The following is a 24791-nucleotide window of genomic DNA, read 5'->3' as shown; positions in this document are numbered from 1 at the left end:
ATATAGTTCCATGCCACTTCATTGTTTTACAGACGGCCTAGGTGTCTTGTCTGTAAGGTGAAGAATGAGGCAAATGTCCAGTGAGCTTCATGTAATTGCTTCTGAAGCTTAATTTAAATTAACCTCTCAAGATGGTACATTTTATGAAGCCACTGTACAATTAAGAGTGCATTCACATTTTTAAGGTAATTGTTGATCCAAATGTATGTTCCCATGTGTAGTTGGGTCCTGCCTGTGCGATACTTGCAGGAGGAATGTATTGTCATATCCAGGCATTTTGTGCTAGAATCGAAACGGGGGCTGAGGCAGCTTGTTTGACTCTGGGGGGGGGGGGTTCGTTGAGGTTGCATGATGGGATGGTTGTTAGGATTCAGTGCCTCTGCCAATGAAAGGGTTACTATGCTGAAGGTATAGTTTGTGTTGAGTAGGGACCTAAAAATTAGCCTGATAATTCCCCTCAAAGCCTGTTGGTGAGGTATTGGTACATTGAGAGCTGGAAGGGGAGATTTGAACAACACAGAAATAAACTGAGTAAAGCTTTGTTGAAATTAAAACAGAAAATGCTGGAAGCACTAGCCAGTCTTGCAGTATCTGCGGAGCAAGAGAAAAGCTGTTTACATTTCATGTCCGTGGCTTTTCATCAGAACTGGAAATGATAATGATAAAGATGAAGTCTAACTTGGTTTATGCCAGCAATCTGAGTTGATACAGCCCCAAAGCCAGCTTAAAATTGGCACTCTTTCAGCTCTGGCAACTTTCATATGGTCAAACAACAGATTTATGAACCAGTTCAATCTCTAAATCCCACTGCAAAGGGAGTGCTCGTGACTCAGTTTTACTGCTCTAACACAATTAAAATGTCTGCCTGAAGTATTCTCAAATTGCCAAGGCTGCCATGTCATGCAGAATCCTGTTAAATGAGTGTTACTGCCGAGTGATGGTCGGGAGAGAACTGTGACTAAATGTAGCAGTCGTGTAACAAGTATTAACCGTGTTCTGTAAGAGTTTTGCATTGATGGATTGGCAGATTGAGCAACTAAGATCTGGTCTTTTCATTACCCTTTCAAAGTGCATGTCATGTGAAAGTGTATTTGTAGTTAGTAATTGCCAGCCCAGTTGTTGCTTTGACTTTGATGTCAAACAGCTGAGAAAACCAGCCGGCAAAGTTATAGGAGGCCACAGACTTCCCCTGAGGCAGCAGGCTGTACCCACCCTATTGTTTACACAGCAACACCAAAGTGGCTCAAGTTTATTTTGGTCACGTTTTATTTTAATCACCAGTTTCTCCCTCTCCCTCAGGTGCTCTCTGGGTGTGTGTAGTACTGAACCCTCACTGTAAGCAGGAGGAGAAGGCTGGCTGGCTCGAGCTACTCAGGAAGTGGAACAACATGGATGTCTGCCCACAAGAAGATGGTAACTATGGCAATCATGTCAACGAAACCCCTAGTATCACTGCTGGTATACAACACAACTCAAATCGAAACCAAGGTATTTAGCATGTTCTGTTGGAACTTTCCAAAAACAATAAAAATTCTATAACATGTATATTTGTCACAGTTTCCTATCCACAATTGTAAGTAAGTGGAAACATTTGGTTTTTTTTGTTTCACTCTTATGAATGACAAATAGTTCCAAACTTGCTTCCTCTCCCTTTTTCTATTGTTCATCCCAAACACTGTCTTGCACGGCGTTATGAAGAGGATTGTGATGACTTGTTCCTGACTCCAAGGCATTTAATATTGGCAGTGTCACAGTTCAACAGGTTCCAAATGCCTCTGTCTCACCCCAGTGGTCATTCTTGGTATTTGTGGGCTTATTTGACTGAGGGGACACTTGCCACAAAGCCAGATAGCAACATGTTTTCCAGGAAGGGGTTAATTGATCATTAGGAACAAGAACCCTCTTGCCCTTCGTGTTTTCTTTTCATACTAGTTGGAGGTGATCTATCAGTTGCTGGAGACCTGTCTTTTGAAGTTGAGGTGAAAAAGCACAGATCTGGACTGAATGACCCTTATTGCAGCAGTGTGCATTGCTTTTGTTGTTCCCAGGGCTCTAAACAATACATATTTTAAATAAAGTACTGATTGGGCTCCCACAGGGTGCTCGAGCTGAGCAGACGAGGCCAAATCTGTCTTGACGTACAGTACAACTTGTTGCCTCCTCTGCAGTCAATTGGCTTATCACCACTCTACACGTTTGGTGTTTGGTAGCAGCAACTGGAGAATTGACATGAGCACCCCCACCCCCCCAAATTGGAAGTAAAATCACACACCACTCCCCTGTCCTATATTGGCCTTTTAGCGAGGAGGTAGTGTGCTTCACATGAGCCTGATGGTTCATTACCAAGCATTTGATAGTAAAACAAATGGAGTGCAGGGGTACATTTGTAAGACTTAAAATTGCAAGTTGGAACATGTGAAGCTGAGAGTCAAATGGTGTGGTAGCTACTTAAGTATGGCATGCAGTTTTGGACCTGCTAATTATATCTGCATTAGAGGTGTTGCAGTGGTGACCCAGAATGATTCTATGCCTTGGCAGTTACATTTTCTGAAGAAAGCCTCAATTGACGACTAGTATTAGCTGATGAAAAGACAGAGGGGTGACATGTTACTAGACATAAAATGAAAGATATAGGTGAGGTTTAAGCAAAAAAAAAAAGTATCAAATTCACAAGCCTTTCAAAATTTATGTCACCTGAATAGTACAGCTGTGGAACCAGCCTTCCAGAGAAGCTAATTGATTTAGGGCTGGCAGACCCTTTTGAAAGGGAACTGAATCTGTTAAATACAGTTTGAGGGTTATTGACCGTGAGGCAGTAGGCGAAAGAACTTCATGCAGTCTAAAAGGAGGGGTTGGTTGGGAGGTAAGAGGTGGTGCAAAGTAGTCCATGATGTAATGTGGTCTCTGGGCTATCTAGCCTTTTCTCACTCTGAACGTTCCATTCTGTACGGTCATGAGGTGAATATTCAGTCTGTTTAGAATCTGAGGTCCGGTAATCTCTTCTGCATGTTTTGTTTTTGGAAGCTTGAACTGTTGGGGCTGGGGATATTACAATTACACTTAACATCGGAAAGTTCATAGCACTAAAAAAAAACTAAATTCCGTCAGTGGTCTCTTTTAAATATGATCTGTAGTTCAAGAAAATGTTTGATCTTTGCTACTACTTGTACTTACTCATAGTTATAGTTTTCGAACCTCAAAGTAATTTGATTCAATGGCAGTAGATAGCTGAGATTGCTAAATACAGTAAAAATGCAGTTAGTTCTGTTCTGTCGAAACTAACTTGATTGATTATTGTGGAACTGCTTCCAGTGAAGGTGGTTTTGAGATATCAGCGATGCTGCTGTTGAAATTTGCAACCGTCCCACCTCAACTGCAAGGCAATTGTGTTACCAGTGCTCCAAAATGTGTCCGGGCAGGTCTGTACAGGCCATCTCCCTGAGGACTGCACGACTTGGCATTTGGAGACGTGGAGAGCTCTGCTCAGGATGGGTGCAGGAGAATGGAGCTCGTGTCCCAAGGCCATGGCCAGCCTCCTGCAATGGGGAGGGAGACCACCTTCGAGTGGAAGAGCGATTGCTGCACTGCAACAGTTAAGGGGTGAAAAGTTTTAGTTGCATTTCTGTGTATACACAAATCATGCCAGGGAGTGACAGGCACAGGTTGGCACTTACCAAGTCATTCATGATAGATTTGTCATCTTGAGCATTCCATTTAGGAACAACACATTCCTGGTTGGAGGGGCAGAAATTTGGTGCTGAGCTGTCATGGCAAATCCTTAGAAACAAGTTTCAGAGCAGTGTTGGAAATCTGAGAGCAGTCTGTACATCTACCCCCTCTTGCTGAACAAATGGGGTAATGGATAACCTCCAAAAAATCAACAAGAGACTAGATTTATTTTCTGAAACTTCCCTTTTTCTCGAAGGTGCAGTCCCTGGGGTGCTGCAGCTTGTGTGTCGGCCCCTGCTCTCGCCATACTCCTCGTACCTTTCCCAAGTGTCCATCTCCCCTTGTGAGCCTAGGCTGTGACCACAAGGTTGTTTTAATTCTCTGCATGAGGATGAGTGTTGCCTGTGAACTGCTGCAGTCGCTGTGCTGATGTTTGGTAAACAGCAGAGGAGTGAGATCCTGTTCCAGACCAACATCCCCACACAAAAGGAATCTGAAGTAGGAAGCTTGGGCTGCTTATTTTAAATGTTGCCCTTCAAGGTCCTGTGGCACTAAGGACAATTGTTGCAGCCCAACCATTGCCCCATCTGAGCTCAGCTAACTCAGTGCAGACTTGGGATCGAAGCTGTGATATTTAAGAGGAAGGTAGATATGTACAGGAGGGAGAAGGGAATAGAAGGATGTGTTGGAAGTCTGAGATGAAGTTAGGTGGGAGGAGGTTTGTGTGGAGCATAAACTAGTTGGACTGAATGGCCTGTTTGTGTAATTTTAGACCATGTGGCTTAGTGCTACTTTGGGTGGGATGTTGGAGAGGGCGACAGCGACCAAGTGAAATTTGATTTTGTAATAAAGTCCCAGTGTTTGAATTTGCATAACTATAGATAAAATTTGGAATGGCTGACCTTTTAAGAGCCTATTATCTTTTTGTCTATGGTGTTAATTGCGTGTGTGCGCGCTAAATTGCAGAATAGTGAAACAAATATTTTTCATTTCTTGCAGGATCACGGAGAACTGTTTTTGTACGTGCAATAGAAGCCTGTGGTCTAGACTGGAAAGACTGTCACCTTCGAAAAATTATCAGCAGTGATAACTACACGAACCAATGGCGCGATGGAGACCGGTCACTGTTTGACTCCCAGGGGCGGCCCCTTTGGCTCGGTGGGTAGAGAACTGTTGTGGGATAAGAACATAGAATTGCATTTCCTTCATCTCCAGTCGCATGGTAACAGTGTAACTTTGGACTTGATCGTGTCAGAGTTGTACCAGAAAGATGATCAATAACAGTGACTTGTACTTATCTTGCGCCTTTGACGTGATAATATGTCTGAAGTACATAAGGAGGTATTGGGGCAGGTGACTAAAAGTTTGGTCAAAGAGAGAGACTTTAGGGAATGAATTTGAAGAAAGAGAGGTATAGGGAGGGTATTCTAGAGCTTAGGGCCTAGGCAACTGATGGCACAACAGCCAATGGTGGAGTGATTTAAAATTGGGAGTGCTTGACCGGCGGAATTTTCAGTGTGTAAATTTGCGGAGAGATCTAGGGGAGGTTACAGACATGGGGAAGATAGAGGCCATGAAGAGATCTTGAAAACAAGAATGAGCATGTTAAATTTGTGGTGTTATTGGGCTGGTAGCCAGTGTAGGTCAGCAAGCACAGGGGTTGATGGGGGTGAACAGGACTGAGGACACAGGCAGTAAAGTTTTGAATGACCAAGTTTGCAGAGGGTCGAATGTGGGAGACCGGCCCGGAGTGTGTTGGAATAACCAAGTCTAGAGGGGGCGAAGGTATCAGCATCAGTACCTGCACTTCACTCAGCAAATGATTTGAACACTGGGGTCAATTAGCTAGGATTTATTTGACACTGCTAGAAAATGCCCAAAATACTGCTGACTAGTGATCTTGCCATGCTAAAGGGGATTAATTTCCCAGCAGAATGTCTGTCATCCTTTTTAAAATTTAAAAAAAACAGTATTAATATAGATATGAGTAATATTGCTCATGGTAACTTGTATATCAGGGCAGTTTTGAGTCTTGCTTCCTTGACTGTTTTTGTACTCTTGTAACCAACTGCATCCTGCACTCCTCCCTCTCCCCAAACCAAACAGCTACCAGACTGTCAGAATTGGTAGTTGACCCTTAAGCAAAATAAGACCTCTGTGACTGCACGCAGATCCTGAGTACTTGTTATTCATGTGTACTTAGGCGATCAACATCATAAGCAGCTGAATCATATTAGACACTCAAGCTACTATTTCGTTTTGTATATGAGCTCAGGCAAAAGTGTAGAGCATTTGCAGTGAAAGTGCAACATCTAGTTTGCCAATAGAAATCATTGAATTCAATGTCAAGTTATTGGACTTTGCGAGTGCGCATGTTTTGATTGTCTCATTGCTACTCGCCACCGGTTCTCGTGCTGTCACTGCTAATGTCCCTTGCTCGATTGCCAGGAAATATAAGCCTGCCCACCTCCCACCATGCAAGGGTGCCCGGTCACTCCAGTTCACAAGTCCTCAGTGAGCTTAGCGGAGTGGGGTGGTTGGATATAACCTGCATTCCACACTTTAGTGCGTGTTTCAGTTCAGTCAGGTACAATCATTGCATTTTTGGATATACTGTATATTTCCATTCTGTTTACAAAAGCATGTTGAGAACTGACGTTTTAACTGTGGGAGATATTCCAGATCCCAGCTGTACTCTGTATCTGGAAGTAAGTGGCTGTGGGAAACTTCCATTATTTTGCTGAAACTTATTTTGATTTACTTTTTCATGTCAAATGGTTCATGTTGCAGCTTATTATCCTTCCCTTATTCCCTTCACCCATCCTCTGTATAAATGTACTGTGAAATGTAACTAGAAATTCAGGTTTTGTAAAAGTAAACTGAAGCAGCCAGTACCTAATGGTAAATGTTTTGAAATAATTGATTTTATTTTCATGACTGAAAATCTTTTAAAATTTTATAGAGCATGTACCAACTGCTTGTGCCAGAGTGGATGCATTGAGATCGCACGGGTACCCCAGGGAAGCTCTTCGTTTGGCTGTTGCAATTGTCAATACCCTCCGATTGCAGAAAAGGCGCCAGTTGGAAACTTACAAGCAGCAAAAGAAGGGTAAGGGTCGGTAGCTGTTTTTTGGAGGGGAGGGATGGACTGTGGGCTTGCCACCGAGTGGCAGAAATCTCATCACGTCCCATGAGCGAGTAGATTTACTTTTTTGGTTGGATCTCGGTGCCTTTTTAACCAACACCAACCTACATAGCAGGAAAAGTTTCTAGTTTCTCAGTTGGCAGTTCACCAAACCCCATGTGTACTAAGTTCCTGGTTGACTTAACTCTTCTAACATCATACAAGAAATAGGAGCAGGAGTAGACCAGACGGTCCCTCAAGTCTGCTCCACCATGCAGTACAATCATAGTTGATCCCCGGCCCCGACTCCACTTTCCTACCCGCTCCCCAAATCCCTTGATTCCCTGAGACCAGAAAAATATCTAATTTCCCTTGAAGGAAAATGGGGGGGGGGGAAATTGAAATATTTTAAAGCTGGACATTGTATATAAAGTACTTTGGGATGTTTGAGAGATTCAATAAGGTGCTTTTTATAAATAGAAGTTTTATTAAAAAAAAAAATCATCCTGGGGTTCACGTTCTATGGATAGGTTTGATAATGTAGTATGCATTTAACAAGTATCAGACTCTGGTCTCGTGGCTCCATGGCAGGAATAAGGATGTATTATAACACCGCCTTATTTTTCAGAGTTATTACAAAAAGGAGCAACAACCATTGCAAATCAGGAAGGTTGGGTCGGACATCCTTTGGATCCTATTGGGTGTTTGTGCAGAACCTTGCTCGAAGCTTGTAAAATGGAGGACGAGAGCTCTGTCTTGTTCACTGGTAAATGCTCAATCTTTTCTTTTTTGGGAAACTTGATCTAAAGAGGTGACTTTAGTTCTGTGCAATTACCTGCTTCTAGCCAAGGCAGCAATTGAGATGCTACAATTAGTCCTGGCTATAGTGTGGTGGTGAGGGGTGGTCCAGGAAGGAGCATGGGTGCGGAAGGAAGCTGACTGCTCCTATTCATGATGGAGCTACGTTGGAAAGTGCACGTTGGGCAAGTACAGCACTGTGTCTAGCTATAGTGACCTTCCCAGTCCAACAGCCAGCCAGCGTTAATCCTCCAAGGCGCAAGAGCAGCATACTGAGGATGCTGGAAATCTGAAATTAAAAACAGAAAAAGCTGGACCTACTCCATTAGGTCAGGCAGCATCAGAAGTCAAATCCTCTGACAAAGGGTCATCGACCTGAAACGTTAACTGTTAATCCTCCAGGCTTCTGCATGGGGATTGACCACCTAGGTGAGGTCCCAGGAGACCTGCTGGAACTGATGAAATTGTATCCAGTCGGAGAGGTGGAAGAGGAGATTGCCCAAAAATAAATCTTGCTCTTCAAGAAACTAGCTTTTTCAACTCCTACCATCGTTTCACTTTTTGTTAATGCTGTGAAAGACCTTCAGAATGTTGGGTGGGTGCCAATGTGTTGCATCAAAATGGAATAGTGAAGTTTTGAGTTAAGATTATACAAGTCTTATTTTAGTATACCCTGTCAAATGATATCCATTCATTCGATCAAGCTAATTCATGTTCATGTTTCCAACCTGGTATCTCTTGCTGAATGTTAATGAAACAAAGGCCAAACTGAAGTGGCACTTGCCCCAGTATGCAAATTATAAAATTCTAATGACTGGTAACTGTACAGAACGTCATTCCACTGAATATTGAATCGCTTTATTGGGGTCGGGTCACATGCTTACAATTGTAGCCCATATACCAGATTTTACAATGACGGTGCCTTTGGGAATGATCCAGTGTAATCCAATCCTGATTACTCTTAGTAACCATTCCATTCACTGAAAAGGAATTTAGTTTAGTGTTGGTGACAAATGTGTTGCATAGTTTAGTGTGTACTTATTAATTTGTAATGGAAATGATTAAAGGACCTGCATTGCTTTTTAAAAAAAAAACTCCTGTTTGTTCTGTAATTTGATGTGACACAGCTATGTACCCTGTGCCCCATCCCCAATCTTTATATTGTACAGGGAAAAATATGTTTGCAACAGCAGTTGATTTTGAATTCATTTAACAGGAGGGAGTGCATTGGGTATCAGCAAATTATTGATTCCCAAGTGGAGCTGACCTGTATTCTGACATATTTATTATTGAAAATCTAGATAAGCCAATATGATGTAATTGCTCACCGTCTGCTTTTAAATTTTCAGTAGGGAAAGCCCAAACAGCCCGTGTGTGAACTCTTTAATACTTCGACTTGAAGTGTTAAATTGTGAAACTTGTCGCAAGCAATGAATCATTTCTTTTGGGCCACTGATTAATGGTGACTAAATGAGTTGGTGTGTGTGTTTTTTTTAAATTTGCTCCGTGGGATTGTATGATTCTTATCAGCTTTGGGGATTCCATCCATTTTTCTATGAAAACCACAATCTCTTGGCCTTAATCATGTTGACAGTTATCAATGCTTGCATTCTTGTGCACACATTTCTCCTCCTTTTGTTTTCCCCATCCAACAACATACTTTCTGATTTTTGTTTTTAAAAAGATCCACCTGTAAATCAATCGGCTCAGTGAATGTTTGGTTATTTTCAGATTCCATAAATGATATTCGGAAGCCAGTCTATCAGCACTTTCCAATTCCAGGCAGCAGCAACACAGGAGAGTCCTATTATGCCCTTGCACTTGAGGTGGCACTAATAGGATTAGGGCAGCAGAGATTAATGCCAGAAGGGCTCTATGCTCAGGACAAAGTCTGTCGGAATGAAGAGCAGCTTATAGCGATGCTGTCGCAAATGGAATTTGATGAACGGCTAGTTCAAGTATTGCGTAAGCAAGCACTCTTGTTACTGGAAGGTAAAAGTTTTTTTTTAATTACAAGAGTAAATGCTTTTTGTTTGGTAAAGCTCTCCCTCCTCTGCCCTTTGCTGAATGTTTTGAATCATTGCTAAAGTAGTTTCATGAGTGCTGCCCTTCGCAACCTCACCTGCTAGCCTGTTCTGCATATACAGGCCGAGGCAGTGTGAGCTGTCGATTTTGAACACAGATGGATGTGGAATGAGACTGCTGCCAAGCCTGGTCCTGCTGCTCAAGGCCTGCACACCTTTTGTTTCCCAGTGGTGGCCCATGAATGGTGAAGATTGGGAACCCCAGCCAACTGGGGACACTGAGGCCGCTGTTACTGCAGCAAACTCGGGCATAGGTGGGAGATGGAAAAAGAGACCCTTCTGTTCTGTAAACGATGAGCTGCTCATTGTCTGAGGTAGCAGAGCTGCAAGTATTACTTTTATATAAAAAAAAAGTTGACACTTGGCTTGTACAAAATATCCCTTTCCGACATTTAACTGCAGTTGACTTGGTTTTTGTGGCCTAGAAATTATCCCTCTGTGGGTGTCAGAGAGGAACCTTGGCTCTTTTTTTTCCCCTAAATTAGCATTGCGTTTTTATCTGTTTATTTTTCCTTCTCGAGTGGTTGGTCGAGGGATGGGGAGGTTCCATGGAACAGCCTAGCTCTTCCTGTCCATTTTCTGTGTGTCTAAGCATTCAGAATTGAGCTGACTTGACTTTTCTCTCGAGTCTTCTACTCTCACTACCATTCTATAGGGCCAGAAGCAGATCTGTATTTTCTTAACCTGGGCAAGTTCTTCAGTGCTGAATGGATACACCAGCTGAAGCATGAACTCTCCCCCATTGGAAAGTAATGTCTTGCCTTTGTCAGATTAATTTGGAGTGAGTACAGAGGAGATTTACAAGAATGTTGCCAGGGCTTGAAAGATGCAGCTATGAGGAAAGATCAGATGGGCTAGTGTTTTCCTTGGAACAGAGGAGGCTGAGGGGTGACTTAATTTGAGGTATGCAAAAGTGTAAGGGGCCTAGACCGAGTAGACAGGAGGGACTGGTTTCCCCTAGCGGAGAGGTCAATTACTCGGGGGGGGGGGGGGGAGATTTAAGGTGATTAGTCGAAGGATTAGTGGGGACATGAGAGAATTTTTACACCCAAAGGGTGGTGGGTGTCTGGAATTCACTGCCGGAATTGGTGATGGAGGCAGAAACCCTCAACTCATTTAAAAGGTACCTGGACCTGCACCTGAAGTGCTGTAACCTGCAAGGCTACGGACCAGATGCTGGAAGGTGGGATCAGAATGGGCGGCTAGGTTTTTCAGCTGCTGCAGACATGATGGTCTGAGTGGCCTCTTTCTGTGCCGTAACTTTTCTCTGGTTCTAATTCTTTTTATACCTCTTCAACTGCAAAACATTATGAAAACTTTTTCAGGAACCATTTCATAGACTGTTCTAATTTTTCAGAATCCTGCCTTTAACTGTAGATCTGATTCAGACTTTAAGAAGTCTGCAGTTTGTTGATGGGCTAGTGCCAGTAACTTGCTTTTTGTACGCTGTAGTACAAGATAGAGATTTGGACCACAAGAGTGTTCCGCCACCAACTTGGAATGGGGGATTACATTGTTCTGCACAATGTGGATCAATGTTATAGGAGAACAGTGCCTCCGATTGATCTCAAAATTTCCATTGCACAACAAAAAACCCACTGAAGAGTTAACCTTTACTTATTAACCACACTGACATTCGTGCTGTGCAGAGTGTGTGGTGGTTTGACGAGATAAAGGTTATACTACAGCTTGAGAAAACACAATCTCCTCATTTTCTCGCTCGCTGTCTCTCTCGCTCTTTTTTTTCTCTTTTTCTCTCTTTCTAGTTTTCTCGCTCACTCTCTCGCTCACTCTCTCGCTCACTCTCTCTCTCTCACTCTCTCTCTCTCACACTCTCTCTCTCACACTCTCTCTCTCTCACACTCTCTCTCTCTCACACTCTCTCTCTCTCACACTCTCTCTCTCTCACACTCTCTCTCTCACACTCTCTCTCTCACACTCTCTCTCTCACACTCTCTCTCTCACACTCTCTCTCTCACACTCTCTCTCTCACACTCTCTCTCTCACACTCTCTCTCTCACACTCTCTCTCTCACACTCTCTCTCTCACACTCTCTCTCTCACACTCTCTCTCTCACACTCTCTCTCTCACACTCTCTCTCTCACACTCTCTCTCTCACACTCTCTCTCTCACACTCTCTCTCTCACACTCTCTCTCTCACACTCTCTCTCTCACACTCTCTCTCTCACACTCTCTCTCTCACACTCTCTCTCTCACATGACTTGACCCAATTTTATTTAGATTACTTGGGATTAACGTCAGTTTGCTGGACATGCATATAATCTTGCTCTGACCTCTCCCCTCTTTTTGTGTCTGTGTGGTAATGAGCTCACAACATGCTGGTCGAAATTTTGTAACATCCTCTTCAGCAAAACAGAAACCCAATATGGGAACTGGTGACCGTGTCTCTGCACTGCAGTAGTAAGGCATGGCCATTATTGGTTTAGTTTCTGCTGTTTGGTCAAAGGAAGGACAACTTATTGCCAAACATTGCAAAATGTCTCCAAGGGAACCCTGTAAATGGGGATCCATTCTAAACTGACCTACCAAATCTCTTTGGCTAGGTCAGAGGAAGTTGCCTTTTCCTTGAAGGTGTCTGACCATTGCAGTTACTGGGCACTCGATGCTGTTAGTAGCCAACAGCTCATTGTTGAGCACAGACAAATAAATTATTTGCTTGAAGATGTTGACTCCTACTAATACGTCTTTCTGTAGATACAGGCAGCCCCATGCTTAGTCTAAACAGTTAGTCTTTATGTGTGAGCCCAGTCCACAAGTTATTTGACTTATAAAAGCTATGAGATGAGCCCACGCCTGTTCTCATTTTGTGTCATTGTTCCTGGCCGGAAAGTGCACATTGGAGGGCAGAAGCCTTAACTTTTCTTATTTCCCTCCCCTCCCCAGCCCAAGAATGCTGAGGCTAATTATGCCCAATTGCTGCCCTTGATCAAACTTGCAAGGCCCAGGGACTGAATATGGGCCTTCCTTGATATTCAAACTTCAGTTTTGTGCTGTGGAGCAAATTTATTTCTTTTAAAATGTGAGGATCTGCTTACTCTCAGAAAATAGACACTAAAAAGATGTCTTTTATTTCTTCAGGAGGTCCATTCAGTGGCCTAGGAGAGGTAGTCCATAGGGAAAGTGTTCCTATGCACACTTTTGCAAGATACCTGTTCAAAGCTCTCTTGCTCCATGACCCTGACCTGGCTTACAAAGTTTCTTTAAGAGCAATGAGGTAGGTGGAATATTTGAGGGTAATATTTTCAAACTAGCTGCACCTGCATTAACTGTATTCCACTACGTGGAAAGTGTGTTGTTTTTATTTCATCTTCCAAAAGCGCACTTCAGAAAAACAAGGATTATAAAGCTGCTTAAGGAGTTTCTGAAAATAGCAATGCAAAGGCTTCAACCTAGAAACCTTTGTCCTGATTCATATAGTGCACCTGATTAACATGTATGGCGGTGGAAAGAACATTGCAGTGTGGGTTTTGTGGATTGAATGAGTGCAATGAATATTTCTTACAGATGGGGGAATTTTAACAAAATTCTTGCCTTAAAGCTGGTACTACCTAGTCCCATGTCTTGAAAGACTCTCGAAATGAAAGTTGTTTTTTTTTATATATTGGTGCTGATCAACTCAAAACCAGAGCTCAATGTATTAGATTGCACATTGCAAGAGTCTACTGTTCTTCAAGAGCAGGAAATGTGCAGAATGTACATTGGTCAGTGAGTCAACTCTGATGCAGGAGGCATTGCTGTGTCTCGCTGTCTGGGTGTTCTGACAGCTGCAGTTTTCAAGTGACATTTCAGACACCAGCACATGGCATTCTGAAGGGGGCCCCGCATTGACACACACCGCGGTGAGCCTGTGCTGTCGCATCAAAAGAATGTGGGCTGGAATCTGGTGGCTGAGGAAAACTTCTCTAATGGGACGTCACTTTTCTGCTGCTTATCTCTGCGTGGGTTCCCTCACTCGGCTGCCTGAGCAAATTTAGTAGTTCTGTGACTTAACGGTACTAACCACAGACCCAACTAATTAGTCCAAGAGGCTTCCCTCTGTAAACCACATTTTTCCAGAGAGCTGTCACAAGTATATCTTTCTTCCACTTATCGATGCTCTGGTCTGTGAAGTTCTCTTGTGTGAAAGCTAAGTTTTGATTCACCATTACACTTTCTGGGTTACATAGAATACACAGTGCAGAAATGGGTCGTTCAGCCCAACTTGTCCATGTTGGCCTTTATGCTCCACTCAGGCATCCTCCCATCCTTCCTCATTTTAACTCTCAGCCTAACCCTCTATTCCCTTCTTCCTCATATGCTTATCTAGCTTCTTAAATTCATTTATACTATTTGCATCAACCACTCTCCTGAGTAAAGATGTTTCTTGAGTTCACTGTTGGTGACTACCTTTTATTTATGGGCACTAGTTTTGCTGTTCCCTACAAGTGGAAATGCACTGTAGCAAAACCTTTTATAATTTTAAAAAGTGGTAGACACAAAGGACAGATTTCTCTTTTTTTTTCCCCAAAGAGAAAATAGACCCAGCCTGTTCTTTCCTTATGGGTATTACCTCACTGTTCTGATTTATCATCCTTTTGCACCCTTTCCAGTGCCTCTATATTCTTATAATACATTCACCAGAACTCTGCACAGTACTCCACTGTTTTTAAGTGCTTTTGGTGCGATGGTGGTGACTTGCCAGTTTAACCACTTGTTGCTATAAAGTGACGGTAGAAAGGAGAGAATAACAATAACTTGCATTAAAATATAGTAAACATTCCAGGCAAACTATTGGTAGTATGAAATATTGTGCTCGAGTTACTTCAGTTTGAGACTCATTGACAACTGGAACCCACCACTTTCTGACTCCCAAGTGCTACCATTGAGCCATAGCTGACTCTCTCCTCAGAATTAGAAGGCTGTGGTTTCGACCCCCCCACCCCCCTCCAGAGTCTTGAACATGTAATCTAGGCTGACTCGGCAATGCAGTACTGAGGGAGTGCTTTACCGTCAGAGGCACAGTCTTTCAGGTAGACATAAAAAATGCCATTAACATGCGAGGAAGAAGACGTCCTTCCCAGTATCCTGGCCAAAAATTACCTCTCAACTAACATGGCTGAAACAGATGATCTGGTCATTATCACATTGTTGTTTGGGGGAGCTTGCTGTGCTAAATTGGCTGTTGTTTTCTATATTATAATGGTGACTACATTTTAAAAGTACTTAATTGCCTGTAAATTGCTTTGGAGCAACCTGAAGTCATTAAAGGTGTGATATAAATGGAAGTCTTGCTTTCAGTTTATTCCAGGGCACCAGTGTTTGGGGTACAATTGACTTCTATGTTCTTAAACTTGAGGTTGGGAAGAGAATTAGAAAATATCTTTACGATACTGCTCTCGATTGCTATCCATGGCCCTTGCTGGAACATGTGCTGATAGGGCATGACTTGCATTTAATTGTGATGCCCTCATGGGCTATATCTGCCAGTGCTCACTGTCTTGTTACAGGGGCAAAGTGCTAGTTGAAGGGACAGCACGAGTGGAACCTTGTGCTTCGGTATGAGTTGGTGCTCTTCTGGGAGCTGAGTGGCTAGGGGAAAAAAGAGGCACAGAATGAGAATTTGAAAAAACCTCCTCTTTGGTGTCTCTACCATTGGCGATGGTGGAGGCATGAGTCTCCTCTACCTGTTCAGATCTCGTGGCAAATGGGTGATGCTCGCGCGCACTCATGGCATTCTTGCAGGAAGGGGCACTGCTCCCTAGATTACCACAGTCATAATCGGAGGGGGGTTGAGGATGTGGAGCTGACTGGGGAATCACAGGTGGTGTTTTGATGGTCACTGTGGCCGTACTGCATATCTGACAGATGTGGGGTATTAAACATGACCCATTGTAAAACAGGAAGTGAATAGGGGTCAAAGGAATAACAGTATACTATTTAGCCCCTTGAGCCCGTTCCACAGTTCATCTACAAACCTCAACTCCATTTATGCTCCATATTTCTTGATAACCCTACCCAACAAAAATCTATCAGTCTTAGATTTTGAAAATTTTAAACTGACCCCAGCAGTACTCTGGGGAGTGAGTTCTAGATTTTTTTACTAGCCTTTATGTAAAATTCTTCCTGATTTTGCTGCTAAACGGTCTAGTTTCTAATTTTCTATCGCTGTCCGTTTAAAAAGTCATTGGTTGGACATTGAGTCTTTTTTGTTCAGCATGAATTGTCCATTCGCTCACTTTTTATTTCTCCTCCTTCCAGGCTTCCAGTGCTGGAATCGATGGCGCCAGCTGGTGATGGCTCTCATCCTCACCTCGTAGCATTAGTGGATCCAAGTCGCTATCCACGTTGGTTCATCCTCGGGCACCTTGAAACTCAGCAGTGTGAGCTGGCATCCACCATGTTAACAGCTGCAAAAGGTAACACACAGCACAGATCTTGTTAAAGCACAGTTGGATGTTAAAGTTCCCTGTGGGTAACTCGCTGGTTTTTTCCCTCACCAGCCCCTGTCCCTGCTTATCTTTTGTTTTTTTGGTTGCTACTGCTGTGAACTGCAGTTGCTGGGAACGAAAAGTATAAATTACATTCCCATTTTGTTCACGTGAATTAGGAGCAGGTGTAGGCCACTCAGCTCTTCGAGTCTACTTCGCCATTCAATAAGTTCATGGCTGAACGGATTACTCCACATTTCCACACACCCCCGATAACCTTCCACCCCCTTGCTTATCAAGAATTTATTTACCTCTGCCTTCAAAATATCCAAAGACTCTTCTTCCACCGCCTTTTGAGGAAGAGAATTCCAAAGACTCGTGATCCTCAGAGAAAAAAAATTCTCCTTATCTCTGTCTTAAATGGGCGACCCTGTATTTTGAAACCGTGACCCCTTGTTCTAGATTCTTCCACAAGGGGAAACATCCTTTCCGCATCCACCCTGTCAAGACCCCTCAGGATCTTGTATGTTTCAATCAAGTCGCCTCTTGCTCTTCTAAATTCCAGCAGATACAAGCCTAGCCTGTCCAATCTTTCCTCGTAAGACAGCCCGTCCATTCCAGGTATTAGTCTAGTAAACCTTCTCTGTATTGCCTCCAACTCATTTACGTCCTTCCTTAAATAAGGAGACCAGTACTGTACACAGTATTCCAGATGTGGTCTCACCAATGCCCTGTAGAGTTGAAGTATAACCTTCCTACTGTTCCCAACGTGTTGTATTCAATTCCCCTTGCGATAAGCGATGACATTCTATTAGCTTTCCTAATTACGTGCCGACCTGCATACTAACCTTTTGCAATTCATGCAATAGGACACCCAGATCCCTCTGCATCTCAGAGCTCTGCAATCTCTCACCATTTAGATGAAAAAGATTTTTTGTTCTTCCTGCCAAAGTGGACAATTTCCCACTTTATGCTCTATTTGCCAGGTCTTTTTCCATTCACTTAACCTATCTATATATCCCTTTGTAGCCTCCTTATGTCCTCTTTATTTATTTTTAAAAAATTTTTATTTAGAGATACAGCACTGAAACAGGCCCTTCGGCTCACCGAGTCTGTGCCGGCCATCAACCACCCATTTATACTAATCCTACACTAATCCCATATATCCCATATTCCTACCACATCCCCACCTGTCCCTCTATTCCCCTACCACCTACCTATACTAGGGGCAATTTATAATGGCCAATTTACCTATCAACCCGCAACTTACTTTCCTACCTATCTTTGTGTCATCAGCAAATTTAGCAACCATACCTTTGGTCCCTTCGTCCCCTTCATCTAAGTCATTTATATAAATTGTAAAAAGTGGAGACCCCAACACAGATTCCTCTGGCACACCACTCGTTACATCTTGCCAACCAGAAAATGACCATTTATGCCGACTCTCTGTTTCCTGTTAGTCAGCCAATCTTCTATCTGTTACCATTACACCTTGAGCTTTTATTTTCTGTAATAACATTTGATGTGGCAACTTATCAAATGCCTTCTGGAAATCTAAGTACAATACATCCACTGGCTCCCCTTTATCCACAGTACATGTAACTCCTTAAAAGAACTTAAATAAATTGGTTAAACATGATTTCCCTTTCACAAAACCATGTTGACTCTGCCTGATTACCTTGAATTTTTCTAAATGCCCTGCTATTCCGTCTTTAATAATGGCTTTAACATTTTCCTTAAGACTGATAAGCTAACTGGGCTGTAGTTTCCTGCTTTCTGTATCTCTCCCTTTTTGAATAAGTTTGCAGTATGATTTAGGATAGATTCAAAAGAAACTGCAAGTGCTGGAAATAGGGAACAAAAGCTAAAATGATTGGAAATCATGGATAGGCGAATCCACATCCAAAACGGGAAAGTGTCTTTTGTTCAACAGTTTTGATATGTTGGCCTGCGTTTCTGGAATTTTGTTTTTGAAGAACAAGCTTAATTTTAAAGTCAGATTTTAATGTGAAGCATTTTGCAAAACTTTGGCACATTTTTCCAAGCTGGGTCTACTCACTCCACAAGTGAATTTCTAGTCGCCCAAGGTCCCCACCACATTTATTGAATTCCCAGAACTGACAGCTGTAGCTGTATAGGAATACTGTTTCTGTTGCCAGAACTGTTTCTCTTGACCTTAATGGTTGGCTTCTATTTACAATGGAGCCATTTTGCATCCAGAAGCTTGTGGGTGGGACTCATTGCTTTTATTTTCGTTTGAGAACTGCTCAGAACGTAGTGCCATCAAGTGGCACCTGGGTATTACTGCACAGAAATAATTGAGTTAATTTTACAAGCAAGCAACCATGTCTTTTAAAAAAAAAATAACTGAGGCCCTTTTGCATCTGAAATTAAATAATTTACTTTCACTAAATATTTCTAGGAAAGCTAACTAATACTTTTACTATTATTGCATTTTGACATAAAAAAACTTAAAAGCAATACAAGGCCAAATTTAATGCTGCTTCTGACTGGACCAGTTGTGCTTTCTGATAACTCATTTCTTTTTGACCAACCGAGCTGCATTTTTTCAAGACTATACATACAAAAGTCAAGCTATCAAATTTAGCATGTAATTGCTGAATTAGTTTTAACACTGCCTACAGTTATAACTAGTTAATAGCAACAGCTGAACTAGATTACACAATACAGTTCAGTAACCTTGGTAGCTACGCAAGCGTTTGTAGAAATTCATTTTGACTCTGAAGGTTCTGCAATCCCCTTCATAATGTATCAATTCCTCTTCCCAGTATTTCCCAACCAAGCATTCTACCTCAAGACCCGGCTTTTACTGGACTTGCGTTCAAAATGCATTTTCTGAAATTCATGGTTTCTTGCAAAATGAGCTTGTGAAAACGTCAGCTGTGATGTATTCTGTTTCCACTTCAGTTTTTGCCACTTTCACCTTCTCTTTTGAAAGTCGATATATAAAATAGGAAATTAGTTGCTTTTTTTTTAAAATCACATTTTCAAGTCCCTGCTATGGAGTTGTTTAATCTTGCAGTATTGTTTGAAATTCTATCTGGGTTATCAGCTTTTACTCCAAGGCAAATTGGGAGTGGGTACAACATTATATATTAAATTGTTTGAGGAAAGTGAGCACTTTTTCTTTTAAAACCAACACCTTCTTGCACCTGGCACTTTATATTTTTCATTCAAAAGGGCAGGTGACAAGTTGTTCTGTGACTGTCCCAAATGCCCCAGAAACTGTATCTCCAGATGCAAGAGACGGACCAACAGTTGACATTTTTTTCCATCTGGGGGCATCTCTCTATAGATTGGAGGAGTGTGGGTATGAGTCTGTGTCCCTTCATGTTGTAGTCTATTCGCCATGCTTCTGATTTTTAAAAAAAATTGTAGTGCAGAAGGAGGCCATTCAGTCAGTTACTTTCCTGCTGGCTCCATAAGTCCCTTTCCTCCTACCTTTTCTTTTTGTTCCAAAATTTATCTCCTTCTAAAAGCCATTATGGATTCTGCTTTCACACTTTTTTTTTAGTCGAGAATTCCTTGTGGTAATCCATTTAAAAAAAAAAGATTCTCCTAATCTCTCCCTTTTGTTCTTTTGGCGAACTTCTTAAAAAAAAAAAGTGGAGGTATATTCCTGGATTTTATCTTGATAAAACCCTTCTCTTACAAGAATACAACACCAGATTTGCCTCTTAGGCAGAGTGCTGAAACTTTTGTCCTAATGAGCCACATGGTTCCTTACCACGGTTCCAATCGGCGCTCTCCTTCTCCCTGTCTGTCTGTCAATACACACAAAACATGGAGCTCAGGGTGACTAATGGACCATTGGCTGCAGTTCAGGCACCCTGTTGCTCTTTAAGTATTCCTTTTGTCTGCTGGTTTGATCGATTAGTTAATACTTGCTGTTTTTGCAGGAGACCCGAAGTGGCTGCGAGTCGTGTTGGAATCCATTCAACAGAACATTCATTCTCCATCGCTCATATACAAGCTTGCACAGGATGCTTGCAAAACAGCTACGCCTCCGAACTGTGCACCTGACATTACACTCCTCAACGTATCCCTGGAACTAGGACTACAGGTGGGTCTGTTTTATTGTTGTGTAATGGCATCTGCGACCGCAAATTTAGCATCTTTTAAATTTGGCTTTTTTTTTTTTTGCTATCCCCTTTTAATTCTACTGCAGGACTAAATGTATAATGTAGAATTTTAGATTTTGCATACTAATTCCCATCCTGTTAACAAAAACTGCATTTATTTAGCACCTTTCATGCAGTAAAATGTCTCCAGGCACTTCACAGGAGCATTAGTCAAACAAAATTTAACGCTGAGCTGCATAAGGAGATATTAAGACAAGTGACCAATAGCTTGGTCAAAATGGTAACTTTAAGGCGCTTCTTAAAGGAGAGGCTGAGGGGTTTAAGGAGGGAAGGCACAGTCGCGAATGGTGCAGCAATGAAAGTCGGGGATACTGAAGAGGCTAGAATTGGAGGAGTGCCGAGGTCTGAGTTGTAGGATTGGAGGATATTAAGGAGGGGGGCGAGGCCATGGGAGGATTTGGAAAACAATGCTGAGAATTTTAAAATCTTGGCATTGCTGTACTGGGAGTTGGTGTTTATCAGTGAGCACAGGGGTGATGGATGAATGGGACTTGGGCTATGGGTAGCAAATTTTTGGATCAGCCCAGGTTTATGAAGGCTGTAAGGTATCAATCCATCAGAATCAGCGTGGTTTTATGAAGGGTAAATCGTGTTTGACTAATTTGCTAGAGTTCTTCGAAGATGTAACAAGTAAAGTGGGTAATGGGGATCCTGCAGATGCAGTATATCTGGACCTCCAGAAGGCATTTGATAAGGTGCCGCACAAAGGTTAATACACAAGTTAAGATCACATGGGGTTAGGGGCAATTTATTAGATAGAGGATTGGCTAACCAATAGAGAGTCAGGATAAATAGGTCCTTTTCTGGTTGGCAAGATGTAACTGGTGGGGTGCCACAGGATTCGTCCTCAGGGCCTAACTATTTACAATCTATATTAATGACTTGGATGCAGGGATAGAAGATACTATAGCCAAATTTCCAGATGACACTAAAATAGGTGGGATAGTAAGTTGCAATAAAGAATTAAGAAATTTGCAAATGGATATGGATAGGTTAGGTGAATGGACCAAAATTTGGCAGATGGAGTTTAATATGGATAAGTGTGAGTTTATCCATTTTGGTCAGAAGAATAAAAGGCAAATTATCTAAATGGAGAGAAACTTCAGAGTGCTTCGGTGCAGAGGGATCTGGGTGTCCTCGTGCATGAATCGCAGAAAACTGTTATGCAGGTAATGAGGAAGACAAATGGAATTTTATCATTTATTGCTAAAGGAATAGAGTATAAAAGTAGGGAAGTGTTGCTGCAGCTGTACAAGGCATTAGTGAGACCGCACCTGGAGTATCGTGTACAGTTTTGGTCCCCTTACTTGAGGAAGGATGTCGTTGCATCGGAAGCAGTTCAGAGGAGGTTCACTAGATTGATTCCAGAGATGAAGGGTTTGTCTTATGAAGAGAGACTGAGCAGTTTAGGCCTTTACTCTCTAATTGAGGTATACAAGATGATTAAGGGAATTGACAAAGTAGACGTAGAGAGGATGTTTCCTCTTGTGGGGCAATCTAGAACAAAAGGTCATAGTTTTAGGATAAGGGGTAGCAGATTTAAAACCGAGATGAGGAGAAATTACTTCTCAAAGGGTCGTGAGTCTGGAGTTCACTACCCCAGAGTGCAGTGGATGCCGGGACATTGAGTAAATGTGAGGAGATAGACAAATTTTTAATTAGTAATGGGTTGATAGGTAATGGAGAACGGGCAGGAAAGTGGAGTTAAGGCCAAGATGAGATAGCCATGATCGTATTGAATGGCGGAGCAGGCTCGAGGGGCTGAATTGCCTACTCCTGCTCCTAGTTCTTATGTATGAGTCCAGCCAGGAGGAGAGTGTTGGAATAGTTTTGTCTTGAGGTAACAAAAACAAAGATATTTAGTTTGTAGTTTAAGCCACGGCTTTGTACCATATTTTCACTGTGTAAAGGATTCTGCACAATTTTGAAGCTATGAAAGCAAAAAAGACTTTTTAATTTGAAAGGATGGAGAGAAGCGGAGACTGTGCTGCAGGTCAGTCTCCTTTAGCTGTCTGTGATTGATGATTGACTGCACTTGCCCATAGTTAGCATCCTGCTCCAATCCTGTTGTCTCGATCAGAGAAGAGCTTTTGCAACCATGCTAGCAGCACTAGCTTGGAGCTTGTTGCACGATCCAAATTGCTTCACGTGTGGTGAATAATTTCTGAAACTTCAACTTTTGTGTATTTTCATTTGAGACTCTTCCACTCATAGTGTAGGACAACACCAAGGCCAAATGAATTGGGGGTGATCTGGAAACAAATTGAGAAATCATGATTGTATAAGTTTTAAATCTGTAGAGTGTCTGGGGTGGGGGCAGAGCAGGGACAAGGATAGATCTTGTGCTGTGTTTCAGAACAAGTTCGAAGAAGTGACTTTATGAAAACCTAATCACCCTTTCTCTCAGATGCACATTGGTAGATATTGTAAGCATTTACTGGGATGCTGCCACACCACGTACCAGTTCCCAAGTGACATTGGAGAAATAACTTGGTTGTGTAGTGATTTGCTGGCGGATTGTAGGATCTATCTGCACTGACTTATTCATTGTGCAGTTTGTATAATAAACTCCCTCTTCCCTGGATGATTGTTTTTAGGGGTTGGTGTGGGGTGCGTTTTAGCATACAGCCTCTTATTGCAGACAGTACAGCTAAAATGGGAGGTGAGCCTGTGTCTCACTTTGCATATTGGAGAAGCACATCAATGCTGTGCTGTCATGTGGATTTCCAGGCCATGACTGATTATGACCCACGGTGCAATGTGTGTAGCATTTCAACAGGCTGGCATTGTTCTATGAACTGAATGAAAACTCCCTTGCAGTTGTGTTTTTAAGAGGTCAACTTTTACATTTACATTATCAGAACTTGCATCAGTGCATGTGTTGAAGCTTGACTGTTGGATGTGTTTCCCGCTTGCAGGTGATGAGAATGACGCTATCCACTATGAACTGGCGTCGTCGTGAGATGGTGCGCTGGCTGGTGAGCTGTGCTACAGAAGTTGGTAAGTTACAAGTATGTATGCATAATGAGCTTTCTACCCTATCCTGGAAGCACACATTCCCTCATTGGGATAGGGTTCCATGGCCAGTGTTTGTTCCCCAGTACTTCACTCAAATGACCATTTGTGTGACCTTCATGCCTATGGCCGTGCTGTTCAACTAACCTGTGCTTCCCGTTTGAGACTGGCTCTGTCTTGCCCAGCATCCATACATGTGCACATCTAGCACCAGTCTTGCGCAGAGAGCCTTGGTGCTCTTTATTCCCTAACCAAGATATGCTATAATGCATTGTAACACTTGACTAGCTGAGGTCAGTCAGATCTAGTGTGGGACCTTCTCATTCTGCCTCAGACAGATGTTACCTTTGAACCAGTGTTGAGCCATGCTCGGTTGGTATCACTCTGGCCTTTTGCGCAAGAGACTTGGGGTTCAAGTCCCACTCCAGAAATTGGAGCACAAAACCTAGCCTGATGCTCCCAGTGAAGTATTGAGGGAGTGCTATGCTATCAGAGGTGCAGACTTTCACAAGATATTAAACCGAGGCCCAGTCTGACCCCTCGGGTGGATATAAAAGTTTATGGCACTTTTCAAAAAGTAAGGGAGTTCTCCCCAATGTCCTGGCCTTCATTTTATCCCTCAACCAGTATCTAAAACAGCTCATCTGGTAATTTATTTCATTGCTGTTTAGTGGGATCTTACATGTGCAAAATTGCCTTAATTCCTACAACGGTGACGACACTTCAGAAGTATTTCATTGGCTGGTAAAGCATGTCGGGATGTCCTGTCATGAAAGCTGTGATGGAAATGCAAACTCTTTATTTGAAGAGACTGCCTTTATTTTAGTAGAAATCCCAGACTGTACTTGCCTCCATTGCTTGTTAAGGAATCTGACTCTTTTATATCTTTTCAGGTGTTTGTGCCTTGATGAATATAATGCAGAATTGGTATTCTCTCTTCACTCCAACTGAAGCGACTACAATAGTAGCTGCCACAGTAACGTCTCATGCCACTGTTTTGCGCTTGAATCTGGACTACACCCAACGTGAGGAGCTGGACAGTTGCGCTCGGACGCTTGCACTTCAGTGTACAATGAAGGACCCTCAGAATTGTGCACTGTCAGCCCTGACGCTGTGCGAAAAGAACCACGTAGCCTTTGAAACCGCGTACCAGATTGTTCTGGACTCCGCCTCCACGGGGATGAGCTACTCTCACTTATTCACCATCGCTCGGTACATGGAGCACAGAGGGTTCCCGATCCGGGCCTACAAAATGGCCAGCCTCGCTCTTTCCCACCTCAACGTCGCCTACAATCAGGACACGCACCCTGCCATCAACGACGTCCTGTGGGCCTGCTCCCTGAGCCACTCGCTGGGCAAGAATGAGTTGGCTGCAATAGTCCCGCTGGTCATCAAGAGTGTGCAGTGCGCCCCTGTGCTGTCGGACATTCTGAGGAGGTGGACCATGTCTGCCCCGGGCCTGGCGGGCGTTCCTGGCCGGAGGAATTCCGGGAAGCTCATGTCAACAGAA

At 42.7% G+C, this 24791-nt stretch overlaps 1 protein-coding gene across 1 annotated transcript in view; it reads left to right on the top strand.

Moving 5' to 3' along the window:
• LOC137355689 (zinc finger SWIM domain-containing protein 5-like) overlaps positions 1–24791 on the top strand; it is an 84988-nt gene that overhangs the window by 59477 nt on the left and 720 nt on the right. The window contains exons 6-15 of the mRNA XM_068021119.1: positions 1300–1488; positions 4669–4827; positions 6632–6778; positions 7422–7559; positions 9323–9583; positions 12775–12910; positions 15934–16091; positions 20024–20187; positions 23185–23266; positions 24175–24791. The exon at positions 24175–24791 is cut by the window's right edge and continues 720 nt beyond it. Of these exons, the coding sequence (XP_067877220.1) occupies positions 1300–1488; positions 4669–4827; positions 6632–6778; positions 7422–7559; positions 9323–9583; positions 12775–12910; positions 15934–16091; positions 20024–20187; positions 23185–23266; positions 24175–24791 (2051 nt within the window). The remainder of the gene's footprint in view (positions 1–1299; positions 1489–4668; positions 4828–6631; positions 6779–7421; positions 7560–9322; positions 9584–12774; positions 12911–15933; positions 16092–20023; positions 20188–23184; positions 23267–24174) is intronic.

Source organism: Heterodontus francisci, chromosome 43, assembly GCF_036365525.1.
Source record: "Heterodontus francisci isolate sHetFra1 chromosome 43, sHetFra1.hap1, whole genome shotgun sequence".
NCBI lineage: Eukaryota > Metazoa > Chordata > Chondrichthyes > Heterodontiformes > Heterodontidae > Heterodontus > Heterodontus francisci.
This window is presented reverse-complemented; position numbering and strand designations above follow the sequence as displayed.